At 34.5% G+C, this 25,175-nt stretch overlaps 4 protein-coding genes and 1 long non-coding RNA gene across 5 annotated transcripts; all 5 read right to left on the bottom strand.

The window, feature by feature from the left end:
• Positions 1 to 9,955: 9,955 nt before the first annotated feature.
• Positions 9,956 to 11,117, bottom strand: LOC145333825 (uncharacterized). Its single transcript, XM_080179077.1, has 4 exons — positions 11,046 to 11,117; positions 10,861 to 10,962; positions 10,560 to 10,629; positions 9,956 to 10,049 (listed from the first exon to the last, which is right to left on the bottom strand). Exons 1-4 carry the CDS (start codon positions 11,083 to 11,085, stop codon positions 9,956 to 9,958), a joined length of 306 nt encoding a protein of 101 aa, XP_080035203.1. The 5' UTR covers positions 11,086 to 11,117.
• Positions 11,118 to 11,550: 433 nt separating this feature from the next.
• LOC145334598 (uncharacterized) lies at positions 11,551 to 12,702 on the bottom strand. The gene is made up of 3 exons (XR_013884883.1): positions 12,604 to 12,702; positions 12,417 to 12,531; positions 11,551 to 11,622 (listed from the first exon to the last, which is right to left on the bottom strand). It is a non-coding gene; the product is annotated as an uncharacterized LOC145334598 (long non-coding RNA).
• Positions 12,703 to 12,937: 235 nt separating this feature from the next.
• On the bottom strand, positions 12,938 to 13,746 carry LOC145334386 (uncharacterized). The gene is made up of 3 exons (XM_080179840.1): positions 13,652 to 13,746; positions 13,245 to 13,311; positions 12,938 to 13,141 (listed from the first exon to the last, which is right to left on the bottom strand). Exons 1-3 carry the CDS (start codon positions 13,744 to 13,746, stop codon positions 12,938 to 12,940), a joined length of 366 nt encoding a protein of 121 aa, XP_080035966.1.
• Positions 13,747 to 13,992: 246 nt separating this feature from the next.
• On the bottom strand, positions 13,993 to 20,663 carry LOC145334385 (uncharacterized). The gene is made up of 11 exons (XM_080179839.1): positions 20,627 to 20,663; positions 20,298 to 20,382; positions 20,143 to 20,206; positions 19,892 to 19,941; positions 17,002 to 17,068; positions 16,472 to 16,562; positions 16,344 to 16,417; positions 16,137 to 16,257; positions 15,962 to 16,069; positions 14,212 to 14,285; positions 13,993 to 14,140 (listed from the first exon to the last, which is right to left on the bottom strand). Exons 2-11 carry the CDS (start codon positions 20,371 to 20,373, stop codon positions 13,993 to 13,995), a joined length of 873 nt encoding a protein of 290 aa, XP_080035965.1. The 5' UTR covers positions 20,374 to 20,382; positions 20,627 to 20,663.
• A 1,477-nt stretch (positions 20,664 to 22,140) lies between these two features.
• On the bottom strand, positions 22,141 to 24,617 carry LOC145334384 (uncharacterized). The gene is made up of 6 exons (XM_080179838.1): positions 24,538 to 24,617; positions 23,840 to 23,929; positions 23,685 to 23,720; positions 22,983 to 23,058; positions 22,848 to 22,916; positions 22,141 to 22,210 (listed from the first exon to the last, which is right to left on the bottom strand). Exons 1-6 carry the CDS (start codon positions 24,605 to 24,607, stop codon positions 22,141 to 22,143), a joined length of 411 nt encoding a protein of 136 aa, XP_080035964.1. The 5' UTR covers positions 24,608 to 24,617.
• Between the last annotated feature and the right edge of the window lie 558 nt (positions 24,618 to 25,175).

Here is a 25,175-nt window from a genome sequence, read left to right as displayed (position 1 = left end):
GCTAATGTTTGGGATTCTTTGAGCTTCGCGGCTAACCTTTAGGCTTCTATGAGCTAGCATGTGGGGCTATTAGAGGCTGTCAAGTCCTGATCATAATAGAAAAAAAAATATGCATTTGTAATTTAGTGATAAAAAAAAACAAAAAAGAATTTTAACTGAACAAAATATTGCTGGTGTCCAAAAAAAATGAATAAGTTGCAAAAAAAAAGAAGATAGCAACAGGACACATTGATATTAATTAATATTAACATTTTAATGCTTTATTTTATTATACATCTCTGCATTTCACAAAAATGGTATTAATTAATCTGTAAAGGTGGTATAGCTCCCTTGGTGATGAGAGATTATACCCCCTAAAAAAATATTAAGTGTACATAATCAATCAGCCAGCCCCTTCACTGCTTGGAGGTGCTTGTCGTCAGGCCAGAGGAGGCCGCGGCTTGTAGGAAATATATATATTATTATTATTATAATAACTAGCGGCTTCGCCCCTAGCCTCTAGGGGCTTCGCCTTATATAGTTTTGGGAAGTCAACCCTCCTTAATAGAAATATTCAAAAAAATATTCTTTGTTTAATTACTTTGTGATAAAATTAAACCCAGGTTGTGCAACCAGTAGGTATATTCCCAGAAGGGTAGAGCCCAATTTGATCAGCAGTTACTGAGATTTTACAAAAAATGTAAAAAAAAAATTTGGGGGTTGGATTTTTTTTATTTTTGGGGGGGTTGGGGGTGTCCCACCCGCCAAGAAAATAGACTAAAACCACAACAGGAACAGTAGGTATATTCCCTGAAGAGTAGAATCCGATCGGTTCAGTGGTTACCGAGATCTTAAGGGACAGACAGACAGACGGACAGACATCAAGCTACTTTGTATTATAGATAGATGATAGTATAATTCATATGTACATTTTTAAAGCACTGAATGCTACTCCGAAATTTTAAAAAAATCGTTGCATAAGCCGAAATTCACCAATGATAATAATAGTTGTTTTTTGAAAAAAAATGCTGTCTTTTAATTTTTTTAGTATTTATTTTTATAAATATATACATACAAAGTAAGAAATGATTATAATACATGATTTGTGTTGGAATGATTTTCTTGTATTCCCTGGCAAGTTCGAACCCATTAATTCCCTTTTCCTTACACCAGAGAATGAGTGTGTTACGCGGCATTCCTAACTATCTCCGCGCTTCGCTTGTAAACAAACAAAGGCGCGCACATTTTTTCCTTGTTGATTCCCATGTGAAGAGCTACGTGAATAAAAATAATGTATTGGATGGATATACATGCGCTCTAATCCGTGGAAGATCTCAAATAAGCCTTCCTGCTTAGTTTGACGTATAATGTGGTAAGAATTTATCTTTAATTCTTAATAATAAGTGTAGTATGGTATATTTTACGAAGAAATTTAAAACATTAATTTTTCAACAAATAGACCATTTAACTGCTAACTTTTGACATACGAATATTTTCCTTAATTTTATTGATCATTTGAATCTAAAATTATCAATTTCTGATGCTATTTAATATGTTTCGTGCCAATTTAAAGTTTTTTAGAAATTTTATATTTTTAATTAAATTGAAATCACGCAACCTCGATATACAAAAATAATAAGCCATTAATATTATGAAATTAATTTTTATATTTTTGTTTTAGATGCACCGTTTTCATGGTAATAAATACACATTTGTAAACATTCACATGTTGGTCATTCGGAGGGCTTGGAGATTAAGATTTCGTGTACGGCAAGGCATGCGTACCGAAACAATGAAAACGAGACAGAACAGATGCGGCTAAGAAAATATCTGTGAAGTTTTGTGAATGTGTTGGTTGTGATACCTTACCACACACTATTATAATCGTAATCAGTACAGTTAATTATTGTGACAATCATGGGTCCTAAAAAGAATAAAGGCGCTCAACTGGGACTACGGCTGCGCCCAGCCGTCGAGGCCCTAACCAGTGAACTAGATAAAGTGATGAAGTTGGTCAGTGAATCTTCAGAGCTTGATGTTAGACATTTCACTAAGGAGTCAATCCTTGTCCATGACAAGTTCGAGACATTCGATAGCATTATGGTCGGTTTTAGCAAGCTTGGTGTGAGAATCCAAGAGCTTGAGGAGTTTAGTGACATTTATTCTAATATAATTACTGTGCAAAAAGATTATAACGCTCTGAAAGATGCTCTAGATGCTATGGAGGAGCTTAGTGACATTCAAAGTGTTGTTGATTTAGTTGGTGATAATTTGCCTGACCATAAGGCTGAACTATATGATCGTTGCTTAAAGATTGTGAAGGTTATTAAAGGGTCATACTTTCCCTTACCAGAACCAATTATAAACACTTTGTCTGCTTTGATGAAACGGCTGGCCGAGGTTAAGCTTGAACCTGTGAAGCCGCCTACAACGACGGCGGGTGCTTCGACAGCATCGCCATTTGTGTCGCCGTTTGGCACACCACAGTTCGGCACCGGTTCTATGTTCACGCCAGGATATATGAATCGTGTCGACGAACGTCTTCTTCCAAGCTTTGACGGCTCAGAGTCAGCCTACGTAAGTTTCAAGGACAATTTTAAAAAGCTTACCGTAGGACAGGACCCGTCATATTTACAGTTATTGTTGAGCAGTGAAAAGGTCTGCAAAAATAAAGAGTTAAGACTTCAGTTAATTCAGATTCAATCACATGAATCTCAATGGGCTTACCTCGACGCACGTTTTAAGTCCAAAACACGTCAGATGCTCTGCCTTTTCAACCAATGGGAGAAGAAGCCTAAACCGTCGGACTCCAACCAGATTGTGACAGTCTTAGCAGAGTTTGGTGGTGCAGTTAGCCAGCTCGAGCAGCTGACTAAAGATGATGATGATGAGGAAGTCACCACAAGCCAGTGGTTGACCATTATTCTTTTGGAAATGTTATCCAAAAAGTTGCCACGTGATTTCCAGGACAAGCTCAACCTGGCGTTGGGCTCGATGGATACCCCAAATATTCCTAAGCTGTTGAAGATTATAGAGGAACAGCGTGGCGCCATTTTGATGAGGTGTTCAATCGATGTAGACACCCCCTCCAAGAAGAAGGGTAATCCTGCGGCCGCAGCTACAGCCGTTGGTAAACCTGGGTCTCCAGCTAAGACCAAGAAGAAACAGCCTTGCCCGTCGGAAGGTTGTAACTCTGATCACCTGTTGTTTAAGTGCTCCAAGTTTAGGGATATGTCTGTTCCTGAACGCAAAGTCTTCATCAAGAAGATAGGCGCCTGTTTGCTCTGCTTACAAAAGGGGCATCGGGTGGCCGATTGTCCCAGAGCCGATAAGCTTGGCAGCTGTACCATTGACAGTTGCAACCAGCCTCATAATTCATTATTACATGAATCAGTTGCTAGTGGACAAGTTGCGGCAGTGTATGAATCACAATTGTTTAGCAAGAACAATTTTATGCTGATGTTGCAGCAGGTCCCGGCGTTGGCGGCTGACAAACGTCAAGTCACCGTCAATGCCATGTGGGACAGTGGAGCAAATTTGACGTTGATTTCTAGAAGTATTGCCAAGAAGTTAGAGTTGCCATCAACTGGTCGCACAGCTACTATTTCTCTGGCAGATGGAAAGAGCCAAGCATGTCCTACAGTCAAGATTTGTTTGGTTGACCGCAACCGGAATTCACATATTCTGGAGGCGGCGGTAGTACCCAGCATTGGTACTGAAGAAGGGTTGCGTTCTATTGATCCTACAGCCGCCGCCGACATTTTCAACATGAAGCCTGATAATTTTTCTATGGTCGACGGCAAGATTGATGTTTTAATCGGCCATTTGACACCAGCTATGTTCCCGTGTGCAGATAAAATGGTTGGTGATTCTAGACTGTACAGAAGCTTATTTGGTACAGGCTATTTAGTTGTGTCTGCAGATGGCAGGACTGTTGCTAATCCTGTCGCCTGTAAAGCTGTGAAGTTGGAGGTCAGCAAGATGGAGTTCCTGAGTACTGAGAGTTTGGGAATACAGCCGCCATCAATGTGCAGCGGTTGTAAGAACTGCCGTCATTGCGCCGCCATTGCCGCCGGGCAGTCCGCCTTGGACGTGCGCAAGCGGCAGCTGATTGAAGAAGGTCTGACATTAGATCTTGAGAACCATATTTGGACGGCCTCATATCCCTACAAGCAGCCGCCAAGTGTGTTATTTGACAATTCAGAGCAGGCCTATAAGATCTGCTTACGTGACCGGCAGAGAATGATTAAAAAAGGTGAGTACAGCACCTTCTGCCAAGTGTTTCAAGAAGCTGTGTCTCGTGGAGTGTATCAGAAAGCTTCGCCAGAAGACCTAGCTTATACTAAGCCCGTGTATTATTCGAGCCTAGTCTGCGCATATAAAGAGTCTATTTCCACGCCCTTGAGGATATGCGCCAATTCTAGCCTCTGCTGCAAGGGGCTAAGCCTCAATAGTATTATGATGGACGGCCCAGTCCCATTATATACTCTGATGCACAATCTTATCCGGTTCAGAAGTTATAAGTGTGCATTCGTGGCTGATATTCAGAAGTTCTATAATTCATTATTAGCTACCTATGAAGATTCTCAGCTGAAACGTGTTTTTTTCGCTGATACAGTTGATGGAGAGCCAGAGGTCTACCTTACCAAAACCATCAACTTTGGTGAGGCCCTGGCTGGAGATATGGCCGTGACCGCCCTCAGACTCACTGGTCGTATTTTTGGTGGACGTTCCCAGCAGGATGTTCAAGATGTTTATGGATCTGAGAAGATTAGAGGTTGTGACGTTGTAGCCCAGCAGGATGTGTGGAGAGATGTTCAGCAACCACTCAGTTCCGAATTTATTTTGTATCAAGATCCTCCATCGGTCAAATTGGAGACTTGTACTTACGTGGATGACTGTTTGAGCGGTCATAACAGTAAACCTGAAGCTGTCCAGCTGGTCCAAGAGCTGGAGGATATGATTGCACCTGGCAATTTCAAGTTTAAATCTGTTGTTTATTCTGGAGATGATGTTGACAGTGTAAAAGTTCTGGGCCTCGTTTGGGACCCTAAACAGGATAAGTTGTTCCTACCTGTCAGAGCCAACCACGGCGAGAAGATTAAGGGTAGAAAGTTACTAGAGGATCTGGACCTGGAGGATCTCTGGAGAAGTCTACCTGAGTTGATAACTAAACGTGAAGTTTGGAGAATTGTGCAACAACTTTATGACCCAATGGGTCTAGCAGCGCCATTGCTGCTTAAGTCCAAGCTTTGTCTGCGCTCAGTTTGCATACATGGATGTAACTGGGATGATGTTATACCTGGAGAGTTGAGGTCGGAGCTCGTGTCCAGCCTCCAGGACCGTTCGGCACTTGGAAATGTGTCGTTCAGACGTTCGATGGTTCCTGATAAGCCGTTGGGGCTTCCAATGCTTGTTGGTTTCTGCGATGCATCTAACCAGGCCTATGCAGCCATCACCTACCTGAGATGGCCAGTTCCTGGAGGATATGATGTAGTTTTGTGTTGCGCCAAGTCACGTGTCGCACCAGTGAAGATTGAGTCTATACCAAGGTTAGAAATGCTTAGTTGTCTAATTTTGGCCAGGCTTGTGGATACTGTAGCCAGAGCTCTACCTTTCAACATTTCTGGCAAAGTATTTTTTAGTGATAGCAGCTGTGCCCTAGCTCAGCTATCCAGTGACAGTGTTATGTTAAATGTTTTTAACAGTCATCGTGTTTCCGAGATACAACAGTTGACGAGCCCTGAAGATTGGAGATGGGTTCCAACCCAACACAACATCGCCGATCTGGCGACGCGTGGTTTGTGTACGATTGAGGATGTACAACCTGGATCTACATACCAGGAAGGTCCAAGCTGGTTGCGCCTGGAACAGGACCAGTGGCCCGTTAAGACGGCGGGTGAGGTAAATGCATCCATTCCCGAGAGCGAGCTAAATCCCAAGATGGCGAAGCTCAAGGTAATGTTCACACAGGTAGTGGACAACGATTTCTGGAGGTCCCTGGCAAGAAGGACCTACAGGCAGGCGAGGAGGACTGTGGCCGCAGTTCTTAAGGCTGCCAACTGCTTTAAAACGCTGCTTATCAAGAAACGTGGCGTTACAACAATTGAGGATGATGTTAGCAACAATGATAGTTCTAAGCATTATGAGAACTATACTTTCACAAATACATACATGGATTCTGTTTGTGACCTGTTTTTGACTTCCTTCAACCAAGAGAAGGAGATGACCATGGACGCTGAGGGGAAATTCGACTCCCTTCAACCGTATCATCACAAGGTCCAGGTTTGTTGGCCCATTGTGGGTCATGATGGATGTTATCCTCTTAGGACATTTACAATATTGAAAATGTCCGGGAGAGGAGATGAGGCTCTTGAGGCCGCTGCTGGAGGCCCCAGGAAGATTATGAAGGACAGCCCAGGTGTTGTCTTGCTCAGCCGCCACAACAGGCTGGCGCGGCTCATCCTTCAACAGTCCCACGATGAATTGGGGCATGGAGGCCATCGTAAGACGTTGGCGCAAAGCCGCAGGTATGCATGGATCACACATGGCCGCATGGAGGCTATGAAAGTGGTCAAGAGTTGTGCTGCATGTTCCATTGAATATGCCAAGCGTTCGAGTCCCGCAATTGCTAATATTCTGCCAGATCGTGTCGAGCCCTCTGTGCCCTTCAAGGAGGTGCATATGGACCTTGCGGGGCCGATCGAAGTTACGAAGCCTGGCGTTGGTACCAGGAGTTCCAAGACCAAGTACAAGGTTTGGTTGTTGATTGTGGCCTGTAGATTTACACAGGCTGTGTTTGTTGATGTGTTGACTGATTATTCAACTGAAGCCGTGCTGGTCGGCTTGAGAAAACTTCAGGCGTTTTACAATATGCCTAGAAGGGTTACCACAGACAGAGGCACCAATATGGCCGGTGCCAAGCGAATTATGGATGAACTTTTGAAGGATACCCGAATGCATTTTGAATGGCATCTGGTGCCCACCGCAGCACACTCGTTCGTGGGTACTGTGGAGAGGCAGGTTGGGCTGGTCAAGCGTGTGTTGAACAAGAAGTTGGCTGGTGCTACTGTAACCTTCAATGATTTATTGGTGTTGTGTGCTGAGACTGCACGAGTCCTGAATTCTAAGCCATTGACCTATGCCACCCAAGGAGATGACGTCAATTGCTGGAGAATAATTTCACCTGCTGATCTGTTAGGCGGCAGGACCAACGATGCAATCTACACCTTTGAGACAGGTTGTAAAGAGCCCATCACCAGGAGGCTGGAGAACTTGGAGGAGTTGACCCGTCAGTTCCATCAGGTGTACAAGGAGCAGCTCATGCCTGAGCTACTCAAGTCCGTCAAGTGGCGCAGCAACAAGGTGCTGCTTGAGCCGGGAGACGTGGTGCTGATCGACGATAGCACAAATTTGATGAAGAAGTTCAGATTGGGGCGTGTGGAAGAAGTGCGCCCAGGTGGGAGGACCGTGGTTTGCAAGTTCAAATTATCAGATGACGCAGCAGCCACGAGTAACGAGACTTCCGCAAGACGTCTGCTCAAGATCAATCTACCCAAAGTTTAGTATAAGTATCGTTCTTGTTTAACTTTGAATTTTATTTTTACGGTAGATTTATCAGATATTTTTTTTTCGAAAGACAAAAAACGCAAATTTTGACTCAATTTCGTTTAAACTTTCAAATCGACGCAAGATTTTTTCATTTGAAATGCAAACTTAAGTTATTTATATGTTTACGCAAGTTTTTTCAATGATTTAAGTCTTTCCGGGACCAGGGATTTTTTTTCGCGGAAATTTTCCTAGGTACCTACGCAAATACGAACATTTTTATCTTTGTTTAATTGAAATTCGATATGATAAAAAGTAACACAATGAAATTTTTTACATCATACAAATATTTCTTTAAGATTTATTATAATCACATAGATAATTTGATATTACATATATATTAAAATTATTTCTATTTACCTTTTAACCGATGTACCTAAAGAAAAATGCAGATTTTTTTCGTCTTGAATTAAGTAGATTCTTTGAGTTCGAAGATTTAAGCTTAATAAGACCGCTCTATAGTGTATCTTAGCTCTGTTACCTCGGCCAGACATACTACAGAACGGCAAAACTAAAGCATAAGATAATTTTATTTTGATTGCTTTGATTGATGATTCTAAAGTTTCTTGAATTATTCATGATTCTTTTAATTTTTGATTTAATTTAAACATCACTAATTATGTTTATTTTCAGTTGATGGAGCCCTGCGCCAGAAATCCTGTCGGAAATTATGCAGTATCAAAAACTGTGATGGAAAGACATAACGTCCGTCAGGATAGCTGGAACACGGCATTATTAATATTTTAAAGATTGGTTAGTTTGTATCTTGAGGGGTTCATTCTAACTGAGGCCCCAAATTGCCTTAATTTTGACTGTATGAATATGTACAAGTTGCTTTCTTCTTAAAACAGAGAGAAATTGCAAACTCAGCATTTAGAGAAGTTCTTTTCTTATAATTGAGCTTTTGTTTTATTTTGGTAATTTAATTTGCATATTTCAATTGCAATTTTATTTTACGCAATTTTGATTCACGAAGATTTAAAATTATGAAGTTTTAATTTTCCGATGTTTGATGATTTTACAGTCATATTTTATTTAGATTTAAGTATCTATTTTATTAAACATGTTAGATTTAAGGATTTACCTATCTTATCTAAAAATGTCTAGATGTAAGCCCGAGTATTTTTCCGCTGGAGAAAATGCTTAATTTTGAGAAGTTTTTTATGAAAATTCTATTTTTCTTTTCTAGCAAAAAGATTCAGTAGAAAAAATGTCATTATTTAATCTTTCTTTCTTTTGATTAAAAGTTTGAGTTGATTATTTAATTATTGATGCGATTTTTAATATAAAAATCATTTGCCTATTATTATGTAGGTACCTAATCAAAGTTTAGGTACTATTGATTATTAATTCATGTATTCGCAATTACATGGTCTGTAATTCTAACTTTAATTGAGATTATGAGGCCATGATTAATGAGATGTGTGAGTGGTAAATGTGCATTTCATGAATGTTGAATGCTTTTCCCATTCCTTATTCCTATCCTTATGTGGTAGTGGAGTCAGTTTGAGTTATTGTGGTGTTCGTAAGTTACCATAATTAATTTTAGGCCTGATGGCCATGCCATTTTAAACTCTTGTAATTTATGCGTTATGAGATTGTGATTTTGTGGACACTGTCTGCACGCATGATGCTAAGATGAGTTATTGTGTTCGATTCCCAGTGACTAGACGGGTGTGTGTTGGAATGATTTTCTTGTATTCCCTGGCAAGTTCGAACCCATTAATTCCCTTTTCCTTACACCAGAGAATGAGTGTGTTACGCGGCATTCCTAACTATCTCCGCGCTTCGCTTGTAAACAAACAAAGGCGCGCACATTTTTTCCTTGTTGATTCCCATGTGAAGAGCTACGTGAATAAAAATAATGTATTGGATGGATATACATGCGCTCTAATCCGTGGAAGATCTCAAATAAGCCTTCCTGCTTAGTTTGACGTATAATGTGGTAAGAATTTATCTTTAATTCTTAATAATAAGTGTAGTATGGTATATTTTACGAAGAAATTTAAAACATTAATTTTTCAACAAATAGACCATTTAACTGCTAACTTTTGACATACGAATATTTTCCTTAATTTTATTGATCATTTGAATCTAAAATTATCAATTTCTGATGCTATTTAATATGTTTCGTGCCAATTTAAAGTTTTTTAGAAATTTTATATTTTTAATTAAATTGAAATCACGCAACCTCGATATACAAAAATAATAAGCCATTAATATTATGAAATTAATTTTTATATTTTTGTTTTAGATGCACCGTTTTCATGGTAATAAATACACATTTGTAAACATTCACATGTTGGTCATTTGGAGGGCTTGGAGATTAAGATTTCGTGTACGGCAAGGCATGCGTACCGAAACATGATTATTTAGCAAAATCAATTAATATTTGACATCTTCTACCCCTGATACAACCACCTGCTCGAAGTCTACATACTTCTGGACAATTACTTCGCCGTCTGAAATAAAGGAATTGCTAGAAATATATGGAGATCTCGTTGACAAAAAAAAATATAAAAGACGAAACAAATTTAAAATGATATTTAAGGGGGGTTGGATTAAAAGTTTGTCGTTACTATGTTGTGTTTCCCCCCAAAATCACGAAACTTATATGGTTATATTTTTAAAATTAATTCAGTTGTTGATTACAGCTGCTCGTCGACATTTATTTTGATTATTAATTAGTTTTTGTTAATGAGAGTACATATGAGGTATTTATGAAAGGTATCATTGTTGTTATCAATTATCATCTTTTTAAAAAAGAAAAAGGATAATTATATATCACTCTTAGAATTACTACAGATTCATGAAAAAAATAGATCTATCATTGTTATCAATTATCATCTTTTTAAAAAAGAAAAAGGATAATTATATATCACTCTTAGAATTACTGCAGATTCATGAAAAAAATAGATCTGTGTTGTATATTATAAATAATTAGGGACATTTTCCAATAAATGTAGATTTACCTGTTAGCCATTGTCATGCCTCCAAAAAGAATAGCTGTTGCCATAGTAAAGGGAGCAATAAGGGAACTTCCTACAATCATTTCAATATCATGAGTGGATTAAATCATATTTTTAGTATGCCCTTTCTTATTGAATTTAAAGACATAAAATATTGGGTTGAGAATAAAGAAGAATCCATTTTTTTATGAATATTATTATGGCCGAAAGTTTTACCTTTTAAAAAACCAACTAACAACTGAAAATGTATGAGAGGCAAATACTCATTATGCTTTAGTAGTACATGGTCACTCTAATTATTTACCTGATAAGGTAGAAGCCAGAAGAACAGATCCTCCACCAACAATTACAGCATTTTCTCTTACTCCAGGACAATTATTCTTACAGGTAGCAAGATTATTTTTTTCTAGGTAAAGTAAGTTATGATTAGATGTTTTTTATGGTTAATCAGTTGAACAAGTGTATCAAAAATGGGATGAAAATGAATACCTGTTACACAATAATATGTATGATCAGTGAATCCTTCCATATGATTAATCAAACATTCACTGAGTCCACTTATCTCCTGTTTAAAGGTATCAATACTTACTATATATAGTAATACAATATATACAATGTGTTTTTTTAGGGAACAAAAGTATTGCTTAATTCATCCCATTTACAATTGAAAGAATTTAATAATCAATATCATATTTGTTCATTGGCTTGAGGCATTGGCTTGTTGCATTTAAAGTTATACAGTCAAACAATAACCTTAGAATTTAGTGTTGGTCCATTCAAAACTTAAAATCTTCTGCTATGGAAAATCAGGATTTTGAGGTATAATTTGTTGGAAGTACAAAATATTTTTTATAAAAATTGCCTTAAGCAAATGTAGAAAATAGGATATTGATTATAATTTTTTGTCAATGGTAAGTGGGTAAAATCAAAAATACGTTTGTTCTTTTAAGAGTAAACTTTATAGAATCATGAATTCAAAAAGTATTTTAGACATTCCTTTGACTTTGCTAGATTACACTTTTCTAAACCTTCTCCAATAACAATTCCTTGACAGTCCTCAACATCCCTGTAAAGATTATGAGAAATATATTCATTTATTTAAAAACATGGAAGTTTTATAATATCATAAAGTAATTATTACAGAGTAATTTTCCAAAATCAGACTTAAAAACATTTAAAAATAAACATAACTATGTTTGTAAAGATCCTTGCTAAATGACTATGATCACATAAAATCGATAAAAACAAGGATGACAACATCCATAAAAGCGAAGCACTGAAACGGTAGGACAAACGGACATTAACACTTGAATAGTATCAGAACTGAATAATCATAATATAAATTCATAAGGGTCAAAGGAAAATTGTAAGTAAATTTGTTAAAAAACTGCTTGATTCAGGATAATGCTTATGGACATACTTACATTTTTAGGACTTAATTATAGAGTTGCTTCGCTTATTACATTATACTTTGTTGTCCCAGGAATCAATATACCAAAAATCAGATCAATCAGATGATTAGTTCACATAAAAATTTGTTGTTAAAAAAGTAAAAAATCAATATGTTTAAAATGGACGTACGGACATTTTGGTAATGATTATATAGTTGCTACGCTTTCTAAATCGTACCTAACTACTAAAGGAATCACCATGCAAAATTTGAAATCGATAGGACAATTCTAACATGCCTAAATTAATGAAAAAAGCTATCCGTTACGGACGGACGGACCGACGGACCGACGGACGGACCGACCCTAATTATAGAAAAGCTTCGCTTTTAAAAAGAAAATAAATTACTTTAATGTAAAAGATCTGTTTTACTTTAGACTTACAAAATTGTATTAAAAATTATTAAAATACCTATCATTTAATCTACCAGTTCCAAGATCATTAAAACATGTTGGTGGAATTCTGTAATCATCTGGCATTCTCATGGCATAATTAGCAGCAATCCAGGGCATAAAACACCTTGCATCTTATATTTTTAGAAATTATGAATTGCCATTTAAATTGATAAATGATTGAATTCAAGAATAGTTAATAAAACCTGTAGCAAATGTAGGATTCAAAGACTGTCTGATAAAAATAGTTGTTGAATTTACAGTTGTTTGATAAGTTTGACAACCTCTAAAGGTATATTTCACAATGTCAAATGATTTTAATTAGTAAGAGATTAAATTGTATATATGTTCAGAATACTATCCATGTGAAATTGGTAGAATTCAATAAACAGAATAAGTAAAAAAACAGGGCACTGCAAATGGTCTTATTCAACTTGCAAACCAAAGCTGTCAGCATATGCTGTAGCTCTGCAGTTTCATACCCTTCCATTTGAAAATTGCATAATTTTATTCCAAATGCAATCATAAAGGCAACATTTTTTATTCCAAAATAAGAATATGCTTGCAATTCTGTTCATATGCATTTAGTATTAAATAAACTCTGATATTCATTAAGTAATACAGATCTGTCAGTAATACACAGAAAGGAATTGGGCTTTTGGGTTTAAAATGTAGTTTTATTGTGTAATATTTCCTATGAAAACTTAGAGGACCAAAGAAACTGTATCTTGAAAATCCTGAATCCTAAAATTTGTTCAATTACAATCTTTTTTTTTATTTTTGTGCAAAAAATTTACTTATACTTACAGATATAAATTTTAAAAAAAATAAATAAAATTGGACTTACTTTGAAAGGTAGTAAAACTCCTGATCCTGACATTCCAAAGTTGGGGCAATTCATCATAGTTGGATCTCTAAATATTGATATGTGATATATTTCTTTCTTTAAAAAGGTGTGGGTAAGCTAACTCCAACATAATTAAAGTGTATAAAAGAAAATAGTATTTTATTTTGATTTAACAGATTTGGGATAATATTCAGTGAAAAAAAAACCTTGTACTTTTGACTTGTTATTTATCAAATCCTAAACAAGAATTCTCAATATTTTATCATTTAGGATTCAGTCAATACATTTTTAAAATGTTTTTAATCTGAGGTGATGTCATAGTCATACTCAAATGTAATTTAAAAATTGCACTTAAATGAGTTTTATGATATTTGATAGTAAAGAGAAGGACAGAATTAGCCACATACCTAAAGCAAGCTCCCCTTGTTGGATAGTAAGTATCAGTTTCCATGAAAGGATGATCTCTACAAGCCACTTCCTCCATTTGTACTTCCTTGATCATTTCATATCAGAAGTTATGTCTTTTATATAAAAAATATTAATATTTAAATCTAACTTCTTTCATAAAGAAACTAATATATTTTTTGTCCCCACTACAATAACAAAATACAAGGTTAATAAAATTTACCCCAGCCATTCCCCTGTATACTTTTCTTTTAGTTTAATATTAGATGTTCTGAGCACCAATCTCTTCCCATCTTTTGTCTCTTTCTTATCAAAATTTTATTGAAAATGTAAAAAAGATCTTTTACTTAAATAAATTGATATAAAATTCCTTGATGAAAAAGGTTTGATCATTGATTTCACTAAAAGGTTTGTTATTGAGAGAGCCACCAAGTTTGTTAAGTAAATCAGGCTCATCCCAGCCTGATATTCTTGCTTTCTTAGCTGTCGAACTAAATAAAAATTCACTAATGACTTATCTATAATTTAGCATTACAATTTATTAAGATATTTTGCAATTTACCTTGTGTCAAATTGATCTTTTAGTTTTGGTAAACAGGCTGGCCATATGTTCTGCTTGTTAAAGTATATGTTGTTCTGAATATGTTATAAAATGACGATAGGGGAGGTTGCTTCTTCTTAAAGAGATCACGAATTAGTTTTTTCAGAATTCATTTTTATTTACCTTTCCTTCTTTTTTAAGTAATTTTCATAGAATAATTTCTTAAAAGTTCCAGTAAGTTAGAAAAAAATTAGATTAAAATTCCAAAATCAGTTCCACACGAAGTTAATGTTAAAGTTTGAGAAACAATTAAACTGTAAGAAAATAAGCCATTTCTTTACTTGCAGATAAAAACAAAAAAATCAATACTTAGGAAATAATTTTGTAATAAACCTCTTTTAATATTTGTCTTCAAACTTTCTTTAAAATGTAAATACAAAATTTCTTTTATTTTATAAAATGATTAACTAAATTTCGGTATGTTTCAGCTGCTATGAAGACAAAAGAAAAATTGATTAAATCTCTAGAAAGAATAATATTTAAGAATTTAATGGTTTAAAAAGTGAAAGTATATTATATTTGCTACACACTTTTAGCAAAAGATTCAGTCATTTTACTAAAATATTTCCATAAAAATTAATATTCTTTTTTTATGTCAATGAAAGATTAGTAATAATCCACACCAAACATTGGCACACCCCAATTATCTAGACACACACACACACACACGCACACACCCACAACTCTCCACACCCCAAAAATCTACACACACACACACACTACGTAGCCTAACACACACACACACACACGCACACACCCACAACTCTCCACACCCCAAAAATCTACACACACACACACACTACGTAGCCTAACACACACACACGCACACACCCACACACACTCTCCACACTCTCCACACACACTCTTCCTCCCTAATCTTTATACTCCCCCCCACGAATCTACACACACACACACAAACGCACACACCCACACACACCCATTCTGCCTAAACGCCCACTCTCCCCCCACATATTTACACACCTTACTTAACCAGGGAACTAAAGGCATAAGACAATGGCCGATAAATTAATGGATATCCAAAAGGAAAATATACACAAAGTTACACATTTTGTAAACTATATTTAGTGGTTTAAACATTTGGACACACAAAGTAATGAACCAACCAATAAAAATTAAATAAAAGTCCCCAGAGTTATTTATTCAACAAATAAAATGTCATTAACGTTGGGAACTAATGTAATAAACAGCTAAATATCCATTTTCTCCCTGAATACAGAATAATAAGAATGTCGAGTTTTTAATAAAAAGATTTAACAATATCCTATTCTATAAAGTGGTAAGCTTTTTTTTCTGTAGCGAAGGTTTTAGGCTATTTTATTTTTATTAAAAAAGTTGCTAGTGAATTAAATAAAATTTAATATAAAATTACAAGATTAGAATGATAATCATGTTGTGTTACTTTTAAATGACATTTAAAAAAATACACAATGCTTTATCTATTTTGAATACAATTCCCTATAAATGCACTGCAATTGTTCGTATTTAATGCATTTATTATTCAGTTTTCTTAATAATGATAAGCGCGGTATCGTTCTGTTTAGAAAATTTGAAAATTGTTTTTCATCTAATTAAATATTTTTCATTTTTGTAGGCAATATTTTTAAAGATTTATCTTCAATTGTTAGTTATCTACCTATACATATAACGTTATTTTCAAATTCACAGCCACTTTAAGAACACATTTGCTTACCTTTAACTCAGTATCATCTACTACGTACACTGCAATATCATAACCTTTCAGAATATCTTCAACATCAAACAAAGGATGATTGTGAAATTCAAGAACTTTCATTGAAACCTAAAATGAAGTTTAAAGGAATAGATTATGTACAGCAGCTAATACCACATAATATATATCTATATACCTCTTTTTCTTCAGAAATGAATTGATTCTCTGTTTCAACACTGACTTCACCACAAACAATAACAAAATCACTTGGTTCTGCCTTTACAGTTCTCGCAGTTGGGCTGCAATGGATACTTTTCCTATCAAATAGAGGATTTCCCATCAGATGCAAGTAAATATTAAATGGAAAACAATGAAAATTTTTATTAATTACACATGTATTAACCTGCAATTTAAATAGTTATCATCTTTACCAACATCTGAACAGCAGCAACTTTCCAGAATTCGATCATTTTCATCCTAAAAAATGTAAAACTCATATTTGATCATATTCACAATATATGTCTAGATTACCTTACAAATATAGTTACAGTGTGCAGCAGACACCAATATTGTTTTACTAGGAGGACCAGAGAGAAGTGTCACTCCACACTTATGAAAACTCCTATACATAAACTTTTTTTGTTTTTGTTAATACTATAATTTCTTAATCTTTATAAGGTAACAGGGTCTTTGTGTTTGTACCAAAGGATCTGGCAAACCAATGGCATAGGTTCTCTTTTTCAGGGTAGCTTCTAAAAGGTCCTGAGAAGGTTTATAACTGTGGGAGGGTACCATCAACCTTCCAAAAGAAATTTCCATTACAAAAAATGAACCCCTCTAAAAAATTTGAAATGTTTTTTTTAGACTACAAGTGAAAGTGGCGGGTCGACTTTCCCCAGCATACCGCCCCTAGCTGCTAGTTGTAAATAAATCATTAATCTGTTGATGTTTCATAAAGTATTTGTAAAATATTTTTATTTTTTGTAAATCTTTATAACAACTATTTAATCCTTTTGTAGGGGGTTCAAGATAAAGTTGGAATTTACACTTATTTTGTTCACCTGTAACCAGAGCTTCTCAGAGAGCAGGTCCATGGGAATTTTCTGTTTGCTTTCCTTCCATCATCTCCTAAATGCATGTTAACCCATTAGTGCCGAACCGGGCATAGAAACCCGGTTCCAAAAAATGGAAAAAAAAACGGTTTCCGGCTTCAAAATTGCATCATTCTCAGTATGAATCCCCCCTCTACTACCCTGGCTTTCATTTCCCCCTGGAGCAGGCAGTTTAGCTTACTTCCGTTTGCCAGTATAGCTCAACAAAATTTGAAAATCATGAAAATTCAAAATACCCCTTCTAACTTTTTTGTTTTTATAGTAAAGTCGCTGATTTTTTTCGTGAAATCTAATGTTTATTGACAAGTACATCTATTTGTGAATTCGTTTTATTCAAATTATTATTTTTTATATGATTTTTTTATCGTTTTTGTACGCCCTATTATGACCCGGTTCGGCTTGGCCATAAATACCCGACAGTTTTAAAACCCGGCTCGGTTTCAGTTTTTATTACCCGGTTTTAACTTTTCAACCAATAAAAATAACAATTTACGTCATTAGTAAGGGTTTGAGCCACCCTAATAACCCTAGTAATCTCTATAGGTGTCACCCAATAGTTTTATTCTCGTTTTCTGATATGTAACACCCAAATTTTATATGTTCTTTTTTTGTAGTGTGTGTCTTTTAAAACTTCGAGCAACGGGTTTTTTTACCCGAAAACGGCAGCACCTATAGCCGAAACACTAAATTTGAAATAAATCGCTTCGTATTATACTTGTAGCTCTATAGATTACATGAGGTTGTGTAGTTTTCAATTTCGGATCGTATCAAAGTTCTAAAAAGTGTTCATCTCACTTTTGGCGTTTAAAAATTACATTTTTTGATTTTTGGTCGAAATAACTGGGTTTTTACAGCAAAACCGGGTTTTAACGCCGGCGAAAACCGCCCAAAACGGGTAATAATGCCTGGTTGGTATTTATGGCCGAGCCGAACCGGGTTTTTTTGCAACTTTCCTGTGCACGCCACTAGAGCAAAACAAAAAAATACGAATTCCGTTTTGACCATTATAAAGCTTCCCTGAAACTTTCAGCTCGATCGGCCCATAAAAGTGGCGCTCGGCACTAATGGGTTAATATAGATGGATTTGAATCTGTATTAATTTGGATGAAGTTTTCTAGAAGCATTTTATACTGCTGTATTATCGACAGACTTTTAACTAATTGTAGAATAATCTTGCAATTCATACCATAAAATAAATCACTTTTAATTGTACATTTACTTTATTTAACACATAAAAGCATGCATGCAGATACTATTAAAATGATAATATTATAACTTTGGTAAATACTTAAATAGATATGTAATGTAACCGCAGTGTCCACACCTAGGGACTAAAACCTGCAGCTACTGTGGGCGAACAAATCAATGCCAAAATCTATATCCAACTGACTTCTAAATCTTTGCATAATATTTATTTGCAAAAAAACAGCTTATAATGGCTATTTATTAAAGCTATCTCTTCTCGTCCTTGTTCCTTTCACAGTTCACTGGTAGCGACAGTAGAGAAAAAAAATTTCCCAGGCATAAGACTAACTGCTTCTAAAACATCCCTATGAATGTATCAATTTAGTGAAAAAACGAAAATCGGGAAATGAGGGCTTTTAGAGAAAAAGCCAGAAACACATTCTTGTGATATACAGTACAAAAACAACAGATAGAGTAATAGCTTTGTATAGTGATAAACTAATACCAGCCAGGGAACTTAATAGGATGATACAGTTGAATAATATCTACTTAAATCAAGTAAAAAAGGAAAGCTTTATTATAAGAATTTTGCAAGACATAAAATCTATTGAACCTAAAACTTTAAATGCATTAGTTAAAATGGACAGATCATTGCAGCCTTTTAAAATCTTAAGTTGTAGAACTTAAGGTTCATTAGAAAACAATTGTTAAAAGAAGTATTAATTCTTGCCATGATGTAAATGGTATAATAGAACATATAGAAGAAACAAGGAGTTATTCATCTGATTATACATTGAGATCAGAAGTTGGTATTAATAAGGTTTGCTTAAACTTAGATGAAGTAGACAATGACATGGATGCTATAAAAGATCACTTGATCATTATCAATATGAAAACAAACTAACTATGTGTTTTATAACACAGGGATCTAAAGGGATAAGACAATGGCCGATAAATTGATGTACATGATGATACACATAATTACCCATTCTATAGATTAAAATTAGTGTTGAAACATTTGAACACTAATTGTTCCTCTTGTTCTCTGGTCATAACATACAACTCTAGGCATGTCTAAAACATTATGGAAAATAAGTCCACTGTTAACCAACTATGTTTATGCATGAGGGTCACATACCCTCGAATTTGCTAATGTATAATAACATAAGACATTACTTATAGAAATTTAAATTGCATTTAAAATTTTTATTTCTGACTTAATTTTAGTATCATTAAATGACTAATAGCGTAAATTTAGTATGAATGATTGACTGTTTTTTTTCACATATATTACATGAATGTGTTTTTGGCTTTTTCTCAAAAAGCCCTCATTTCCAGATTTTCGTTTTTCCACTAAATTTATACGTTCATTGGGATGTTTTAGGAGCAGTTAGTCTTATGCATGGGAAATTTTTTTTTCTCTTACTGTCGCTTCGAGTGAACTGTGCTTTGTTAGCTGTCTGTTTTGCTTCCAGGAGCACAGCTCCTCTTCAACCCATACTACACTGCCTGATAAGAAATTACGTCATAAAATGATAGGCAAGTATAGATTTTAATTAACCAATGTCAAAATGTATACTGGCCTAGCATTGGTCATTTGTATTGTATGACATCGTTTTTTATTAGGCACTATAAGCTGCTTTAGTTTACTGACCTTTATTTGGTATTTGGGGACTTGCTCCCTGGAATCTTGTCAGGAATAAACTAAAAATTAAAGTAATCATTGTTCATGAAAAAAGTTTTTGGAAGTAATTGGTACAGCCTCTCATTTCAAATGAAAGGTTTAGGATTTTTCTGAATTTGGTTGGTCAATTACTTTAATTCAAAAGGGGCATACTATCATTAACATAAGATAAAGTTTGTATAATAATGGTAATATTTTAAAAATGTAATACTTGAACATACCTATTACTTGAATCATCAGATTCTCTCCTTTTCCTTTTCCCTGTGTCCGATGAGCTGAAGGTTCCTAAGTAATAAATAAATAAATCACAAAAAATATTACTAGACATTAACTGCTTTGATTGACATTGTGAAAGGCAACATTTTAATGTTAATACCTGTATAAGATTTTCCCTGATTGATAAAATCTGCAGCAAAACCGGCAAGTAATAAGGTTGCATTACTTGGAACCATTCTGTAAAACTAAAGATTTAAATTTAATTTGATTTAAATTCTTATAATAAAGTAGAGAAGCTGCTCGTCCTGGGAAGGTTTATAAATATTGAGGAGGGGGGGGGGCGAGTACCATAACCCTCCTAAGATAAATCGCCCCTTGAAAAATTACCCCCCTAATTTTTTAAAATTAAAAAAAAAACTTTGGGCATAGCCGCTAGTATATAACAAAATGATATTTTAATCTTTTTAGTTCAGGAATATTTTTAGTTACCTCATAAACAGGTGAAGTTGATGTGGTAACAGAAACCAACACTAGATCATTTTATTGTAAAAATTAGTGTACAGATGTTTAAAGATTTTTGTTTTTAAATACATCTGAAAATTCCTGTTTTGAGATATTAGAGTGGCTAAAGAATAATTTTTGTGATAAAGAGTAAGGTTGAATTTACTCCACTTATGATGTTATTACAGTTTTATTAGTTTGATCAAATATACACTACTAGCGGCTACCCCCCTAGAGGCCTCTAGTGGCAATTTAAATGTTTTTTTTATATTTAAAATATGTATATGTTGTGTTTGACGTTTATGTTTGCGTTGAACTCTCTATCTAAATTCAAGAAACGTTAAAAAAAAATTAGATTTTTTTTATTTCTCTTGGGAGGGTGGAGGTACCCTCCCCCAAAATAATTAAAAACCTTCCCGGGACCTATGAGAATATACCCTGTTAAGAAGAACCCGATCGGTTCAGCGGTTAGCAAGATCCTTTGGTACAGGCAGAAAAACATACAGACAAACATCCTGTTACTTTAGTATAAGAATATTTTTTTTACATTTCCTGTGTTAAAATGAGCATAACACTTCAATAACTTTTCCACATAAGTATTGAATGTTTCAGAACTGGATCTTGTCTTGTTTCCAGAACAGCCAGTATAAGATCTAAAAAAATCAGGTTAGTAAAGGTTCTATTTACAGAACATGTTAAACAAAGCCTGCAAGAACTACGCTGCTTTAATTGCCACAAGTAGACCCAGCTTCAATAACAAAAGAGTTATAGACAAATTAAAATGGCATAATAGGTATATGAGAATTTTGAAAGTTTTCCATCGCTAATAATAGAAATTTCAATATTATATTATGTTGCCCAGAAACAAATGTAAAGCAGTGTATTTCTTGCAGGTTTCCTTTAAATACGAAATGCTAAAACTTTTACCTAAACTGCAGCTATATATCATTTGTGCAGTCGCAAGTATCAACTAGGTGAAATGCAATGATTTTTTAAAGGTACAAGTGCTACTATTTGGAACTCCAGAGATGGGTTTTTGAGAAACATTGATTGATTGAACGAAGACGATATCGTCTTCGTTCAACAGAGTATACAACAAAAGAATTCAAAATTTTAAAATTAGTATTTTAGCCATTTGTATAATATCTAATACAGCTCTAAAACGTGCATTAATTAATATGCAGCAAAAATAGATTTAAGATAATTTGTTTTTCTTCTATGAAGGCAGTTCCAACAAAAGCGAAATAATTAAATAAATAGTTGTATACTCTGTTTTTTCGACATGTCTAAAAAATGTCAAAAAAACGCGGCATTCTTTTCTCAAAGACCCATCTCAGAAGAGGTTTGTGTAACTAAATGAGTTTATTTACTATTTATACAAATCCATATGATTCCAGAAACTAGTCACTTACTGGATTGGAAAAGGTAAACTTCATATAAAATTTGGTATAATTTACTTTGATATATTATGTATAAATACATTATAAAAATAAAGTTACAACTTACGCTGTTAGTTCAGTTTGGAATGTCTTGTAGCAGGAATCCCAGAAGCAATTCCAGTCAGCTGGCACTCTGTACAGTTAGTTGGATTTCTGTGAAGTTAATTTTGGCAGTTTTCCTCCAATCTTTAAAGGAGCATCAAAAACTCCCCCCTCACTGTAGTTTAAGATTTAAAATATTAATTTATGACATTACTAGCGGCTTCACCCCTAGCCTCTAGGGGCTTTGCCCCAAGAGGTGATAAAAAAAATTAAGGCGAAATTCGTTAAAGGACCAAGAAAATCTTAAGACAAAAAAAAAAAAAAAATTGGGGGGGGATTTTTTTGTTTTTGGGGGGTTGGGGGTGTCCCATCCCCCAAGAAAATAGCTTAAAACCACCACAGGACCAATAGGTATATACCCTGAAGAGTAGAATCCGATCGGTTTAGTGGTTACCGAGATCTTAAGGGACAGACAGACAGACAGACGGACAGACAGACATCGTTCTACTTTGTATTATAGATATGAATTTTGCTAGAAGGAAGCATTATTCGTAAAATTCAAATGTTAATGATTTTAAAATTTAACCCAATTTATAGATATAAAGGTTATTAAAAATCATCTAAGAATTCATAGTTATTTGAAAGTCTAATCTGCATAATCTTTTAATGGGCTAGCAGGTTATAATCTATTGTGGATATTTAGAACCCTATTTCAGTTGAACCCAAACCTCTGATGATACAGCCAATAGCAGTAGCCACTTCTTACTGTGTTATCATTTATGTAGGGAGAAAAGAAACTAGGATAATATAAACATTAGTTAAATTTTTATTTTCATTCTTTAATCATAATTAAAGTTACTGACCATTTGAGATTATTTTTTGGGCTGTTAGTTCTTCGAAAATCCACAAAAGCACATTTTTCCCAACAATCAGGGACAACTAAAATAACAAACATAATTCAGTTAGGGAGTTGAATCCATTTTTATAGAAGCAGAAACATAATCTATGATTATGGTTTGGACCCTCTAAAACTGTAATCTACCCTTCCACTTTCCCCTCTCTTGGTGAAGATATCTTTAACGCCGATACGATTTTTGAAATATAAGATTCCACTTTTGTCTCTCTTGTTGAAGATATCTTCACCAAGAGAGTCAAAAGTGGAATCTTACATTTCAAAAATCGTATCGGCGTTGAAGATATCTTCACCAAGAGAGGGGAAAGTGGAATCTTACATTTCAAAAATCGTATCGGCGTTTAAGATATCTTCACCAAGAGAGGGGAAAGTGGAATCTTACATTTCAAAAATCGTATCGGCGTTGAAGATATCTTCACCAAGAGAAGGGAAAGTAGAATCTTACATTTCAAAAAACGTATCGGCGTTGAAGATATCTTCACCGAGAGAGGGGAAAGTGGAAATGTAGATTACAGTTTTAGAGGGTCCAAACCATAATCATAGATTATGTTTCTGCTTCTATAAAAATGGATTCAACTCCCTAACTGTAATTGTAATAATCAATTTCATGTTATGTATTGTAATTTATATGTTTTTTTTTTAATTTTTATACCTGTAGCACTATTTAATTGTCCACAGTCTTCAAAATCTGTAAAACAATAAAAGTTTAGCTGCTAGCTTATTCTTTTGCAAAGATTTATCAAAAAGGCTTATAGATTTTTTTCTTGGCCTATATAAAAAAAAAACAACAACTCAAATAAAAATAACCTGTCAAAAGCTGTTTTTCTTCAAAAATAAATCTATAATAATATCTGAGACTTGAGGATACTAAGTCATAAACATCTGACCAGGTTTTCCCTAAGAAAGTTTAATTTCAATAGAAACTGCAAAAGTTGTTTTCATTGATCAAATTGACATAAGCACATACTCAAGTCCATCTTATCTATAATTTTGGTCCATCTGTCTGTTATTTGGGGTGCTAGATGGATTCCTAGATTTTTAAGTTTTTGTGATTTTCTTAACTCTTTTTCAAGATATAGGACTGAAATTTTCAGAGATTAATTGATTTTACATTCTACACATTTTCACTAAGTTTTATTAAGACTTGTTTATTTATTGGGGTGCTAGATCTTTTCCTAGATTTTTAGGTTTTCGTGATTTTCTCTATTCATATTCAAGATTGATGGCTGAAATTATCAAATTGATTGAATATGCTTATATTCTACGTATTTCCATCAAGTTTCAATAATATTTGTCTTTAAATTGCAGTGCTTGATCAATTCCTAGATTATAAGTTTTTGTAATTTTAAAGGTTCCGTGATTTCCCTATTTCATCAAATTTAATGTTTATTGCATGAAACTGCTCTATAGTAAATTTTCCCCCGATTTCCCTTAATAATTTTGAGCTTTGCTACTTATGGATGTTGTCATTCTTGTTTCAGTTTCAAACCAGGTTCTAATCTTACTTCTTGCATGGCTTGGATTAATGAAGTAAAGATGATAAATAAAAACAAATAACAAATATTTTTTGTTCATTTTTATTTCAGCATCTGAAAATAATCATTCTTGATTATAAACTAACCAACTTAAAATTGCCAGTAAAAAATAACTCTGCATGGATTTAAGACAATTCTTTAAGACTATTAGAGGAAGTTTTCTCTAATCAAATAGAAAATAAATTTTTAATTTTTCTGTTTTTCACTTTAATTCAATATTTTTTATATACACAACAGACTTTATGAACTCAACTATAAAACTAGATCTTCACTTTTTCCCCGTTGGACTTGTCCATCCACTCTTTTTCTAATGATGAGAAAGTATAATACAGTGATTTTGCCACAGTTCGTTCGAAGGTGCTCTGACTTTTGTGTCAGAACTTAAATTGGGACATAGTGCATTTCATTACCCTAGGTTAGGTAAATTCATTTCACTTTTCATTAAAATATAAAATGCAGCCGTTTTTGAGAAAATTAGATTTAATAATTTAGAGTTTAATTTTCATCCCCTAGGAGTTACCGCATAATCATGACAAGAAAAGCAAAGATTGTTTATTTAAAATTTTGAACAAGTTTGCTTTTATGAAGTATTTCTTAAAACCTCTCTA

This window comes from Acartia tonsa, chromosome 12, assembly GCF_053477335.1.
Source record: "Acartia tonsa isolate MP-2025a chromosome 12, ASM5347733v1, whole genome shotgun sequence".
NCBI lineage: Eukaryota > Metazoa > Arthropoda > Copepoda > Calanoida > Acartiidae > Acartia > Acartia tonsa.
This window is presented reverse-complemented; position numbering and strand designations above follow the sequence as displayed.

What these genes read in the sequence shown, in the direction of transcription:
- LOC145334386 (XM_080179840.1), bottom strand. Translation starts at nt 13,746, where the DNA reads ATGATCAAGGAAGTACAAATGGAGGAAGTGGCTTGTAGAGATCATCCT. An exon ending in ACAAGGGGAGCTTGCTTTAG is followed by an intron (nt 13,312 to 13,651) that starts GTATGTGGCTAA and finishes ATCAATATTTAG; the next exon opens with AGATCCAACTATGATGAATT. An exon ending in GAGTTTTACTACCTTTCAAA is followed by an intron (nt 13,142 to 13,244) that starts GTAAGTCCAATT and finishes AACAAATTTTAG; the next exon opens with GATTCAGGATTTTCAAGATA.
- LOC145334385 (XM_080179839.1), bottom strand. Translation starts at nt 20,373, where the DNA reads ATGGTTCCAAGTAATGCAACCTTATTACTTGCCGGTTTTGCTGCAGAT. An exon ending in TCCCCAAATACCAAATAAAG is followed by an intron (nt 17,069 to 19,891) that starts GTCAGTAAACTA and finishes ACATGCATTTAG; the next exon opens with GAGATGATGGAAGGAAAGCA. An exon ending in TCATTTCTGAAGAAAAAGAG is followed by an intron (nt 16,070 to 16,136) that starts GTATATAGATAT and finishes ACTTCATTTTAG; the next exon opens with GTTTCAATGAAAGTTCTTGA.
- LOC145333825 (XM_080179077.1), bottom strand. Translation starts at nt 11,085, where the DNA reads ATGGAAGGATTCACTGATCATACATATTATTGTGTAACAG. An exon ending in TCTGGCTTCTACCTTATCAG is followed by an intron (nt 10,630 to 10,860) that starts GTAAATAATTAG and finishes AAATGATTGTAG; the next exon opens with GAAGTTCCCTTATTGCTCCC. An exon ending in GGCATGACAATGGCTAACAG is followed by an intron (nt 10,050 to 10,559) that starts GTAAATCTACAT and finishes CCTTTATTTCAG; the next exon opens with ACGGCGAAGTAATTGTCCAG.
- LOC145334384 (XM_080179838.1), bottom strand. Translation starts at nt 24,607, where the DNA reads ATGAACAAAAAATATTTGTTATTTGTTTTTATTTATCATCTTTACTTC. An exon ending in TAATCCAAGCCATGCAAGAA is followed by an intron (nt 23,930 to 24,537) that starts GTAAGATTAGAA and finishes AAACTTTCTTAG; the next exon opens with GGAAAACCTGGTCAGATGTT. An exon ending in AGAAAAACAGCTTTTGACAG is followed by an intron (nt 23,721 to 23,839) that starts GTTATTTTTATT and finishes ATTGTTTTACAG; the next exon opens with ATTTTGAAGACTGTGGACAA.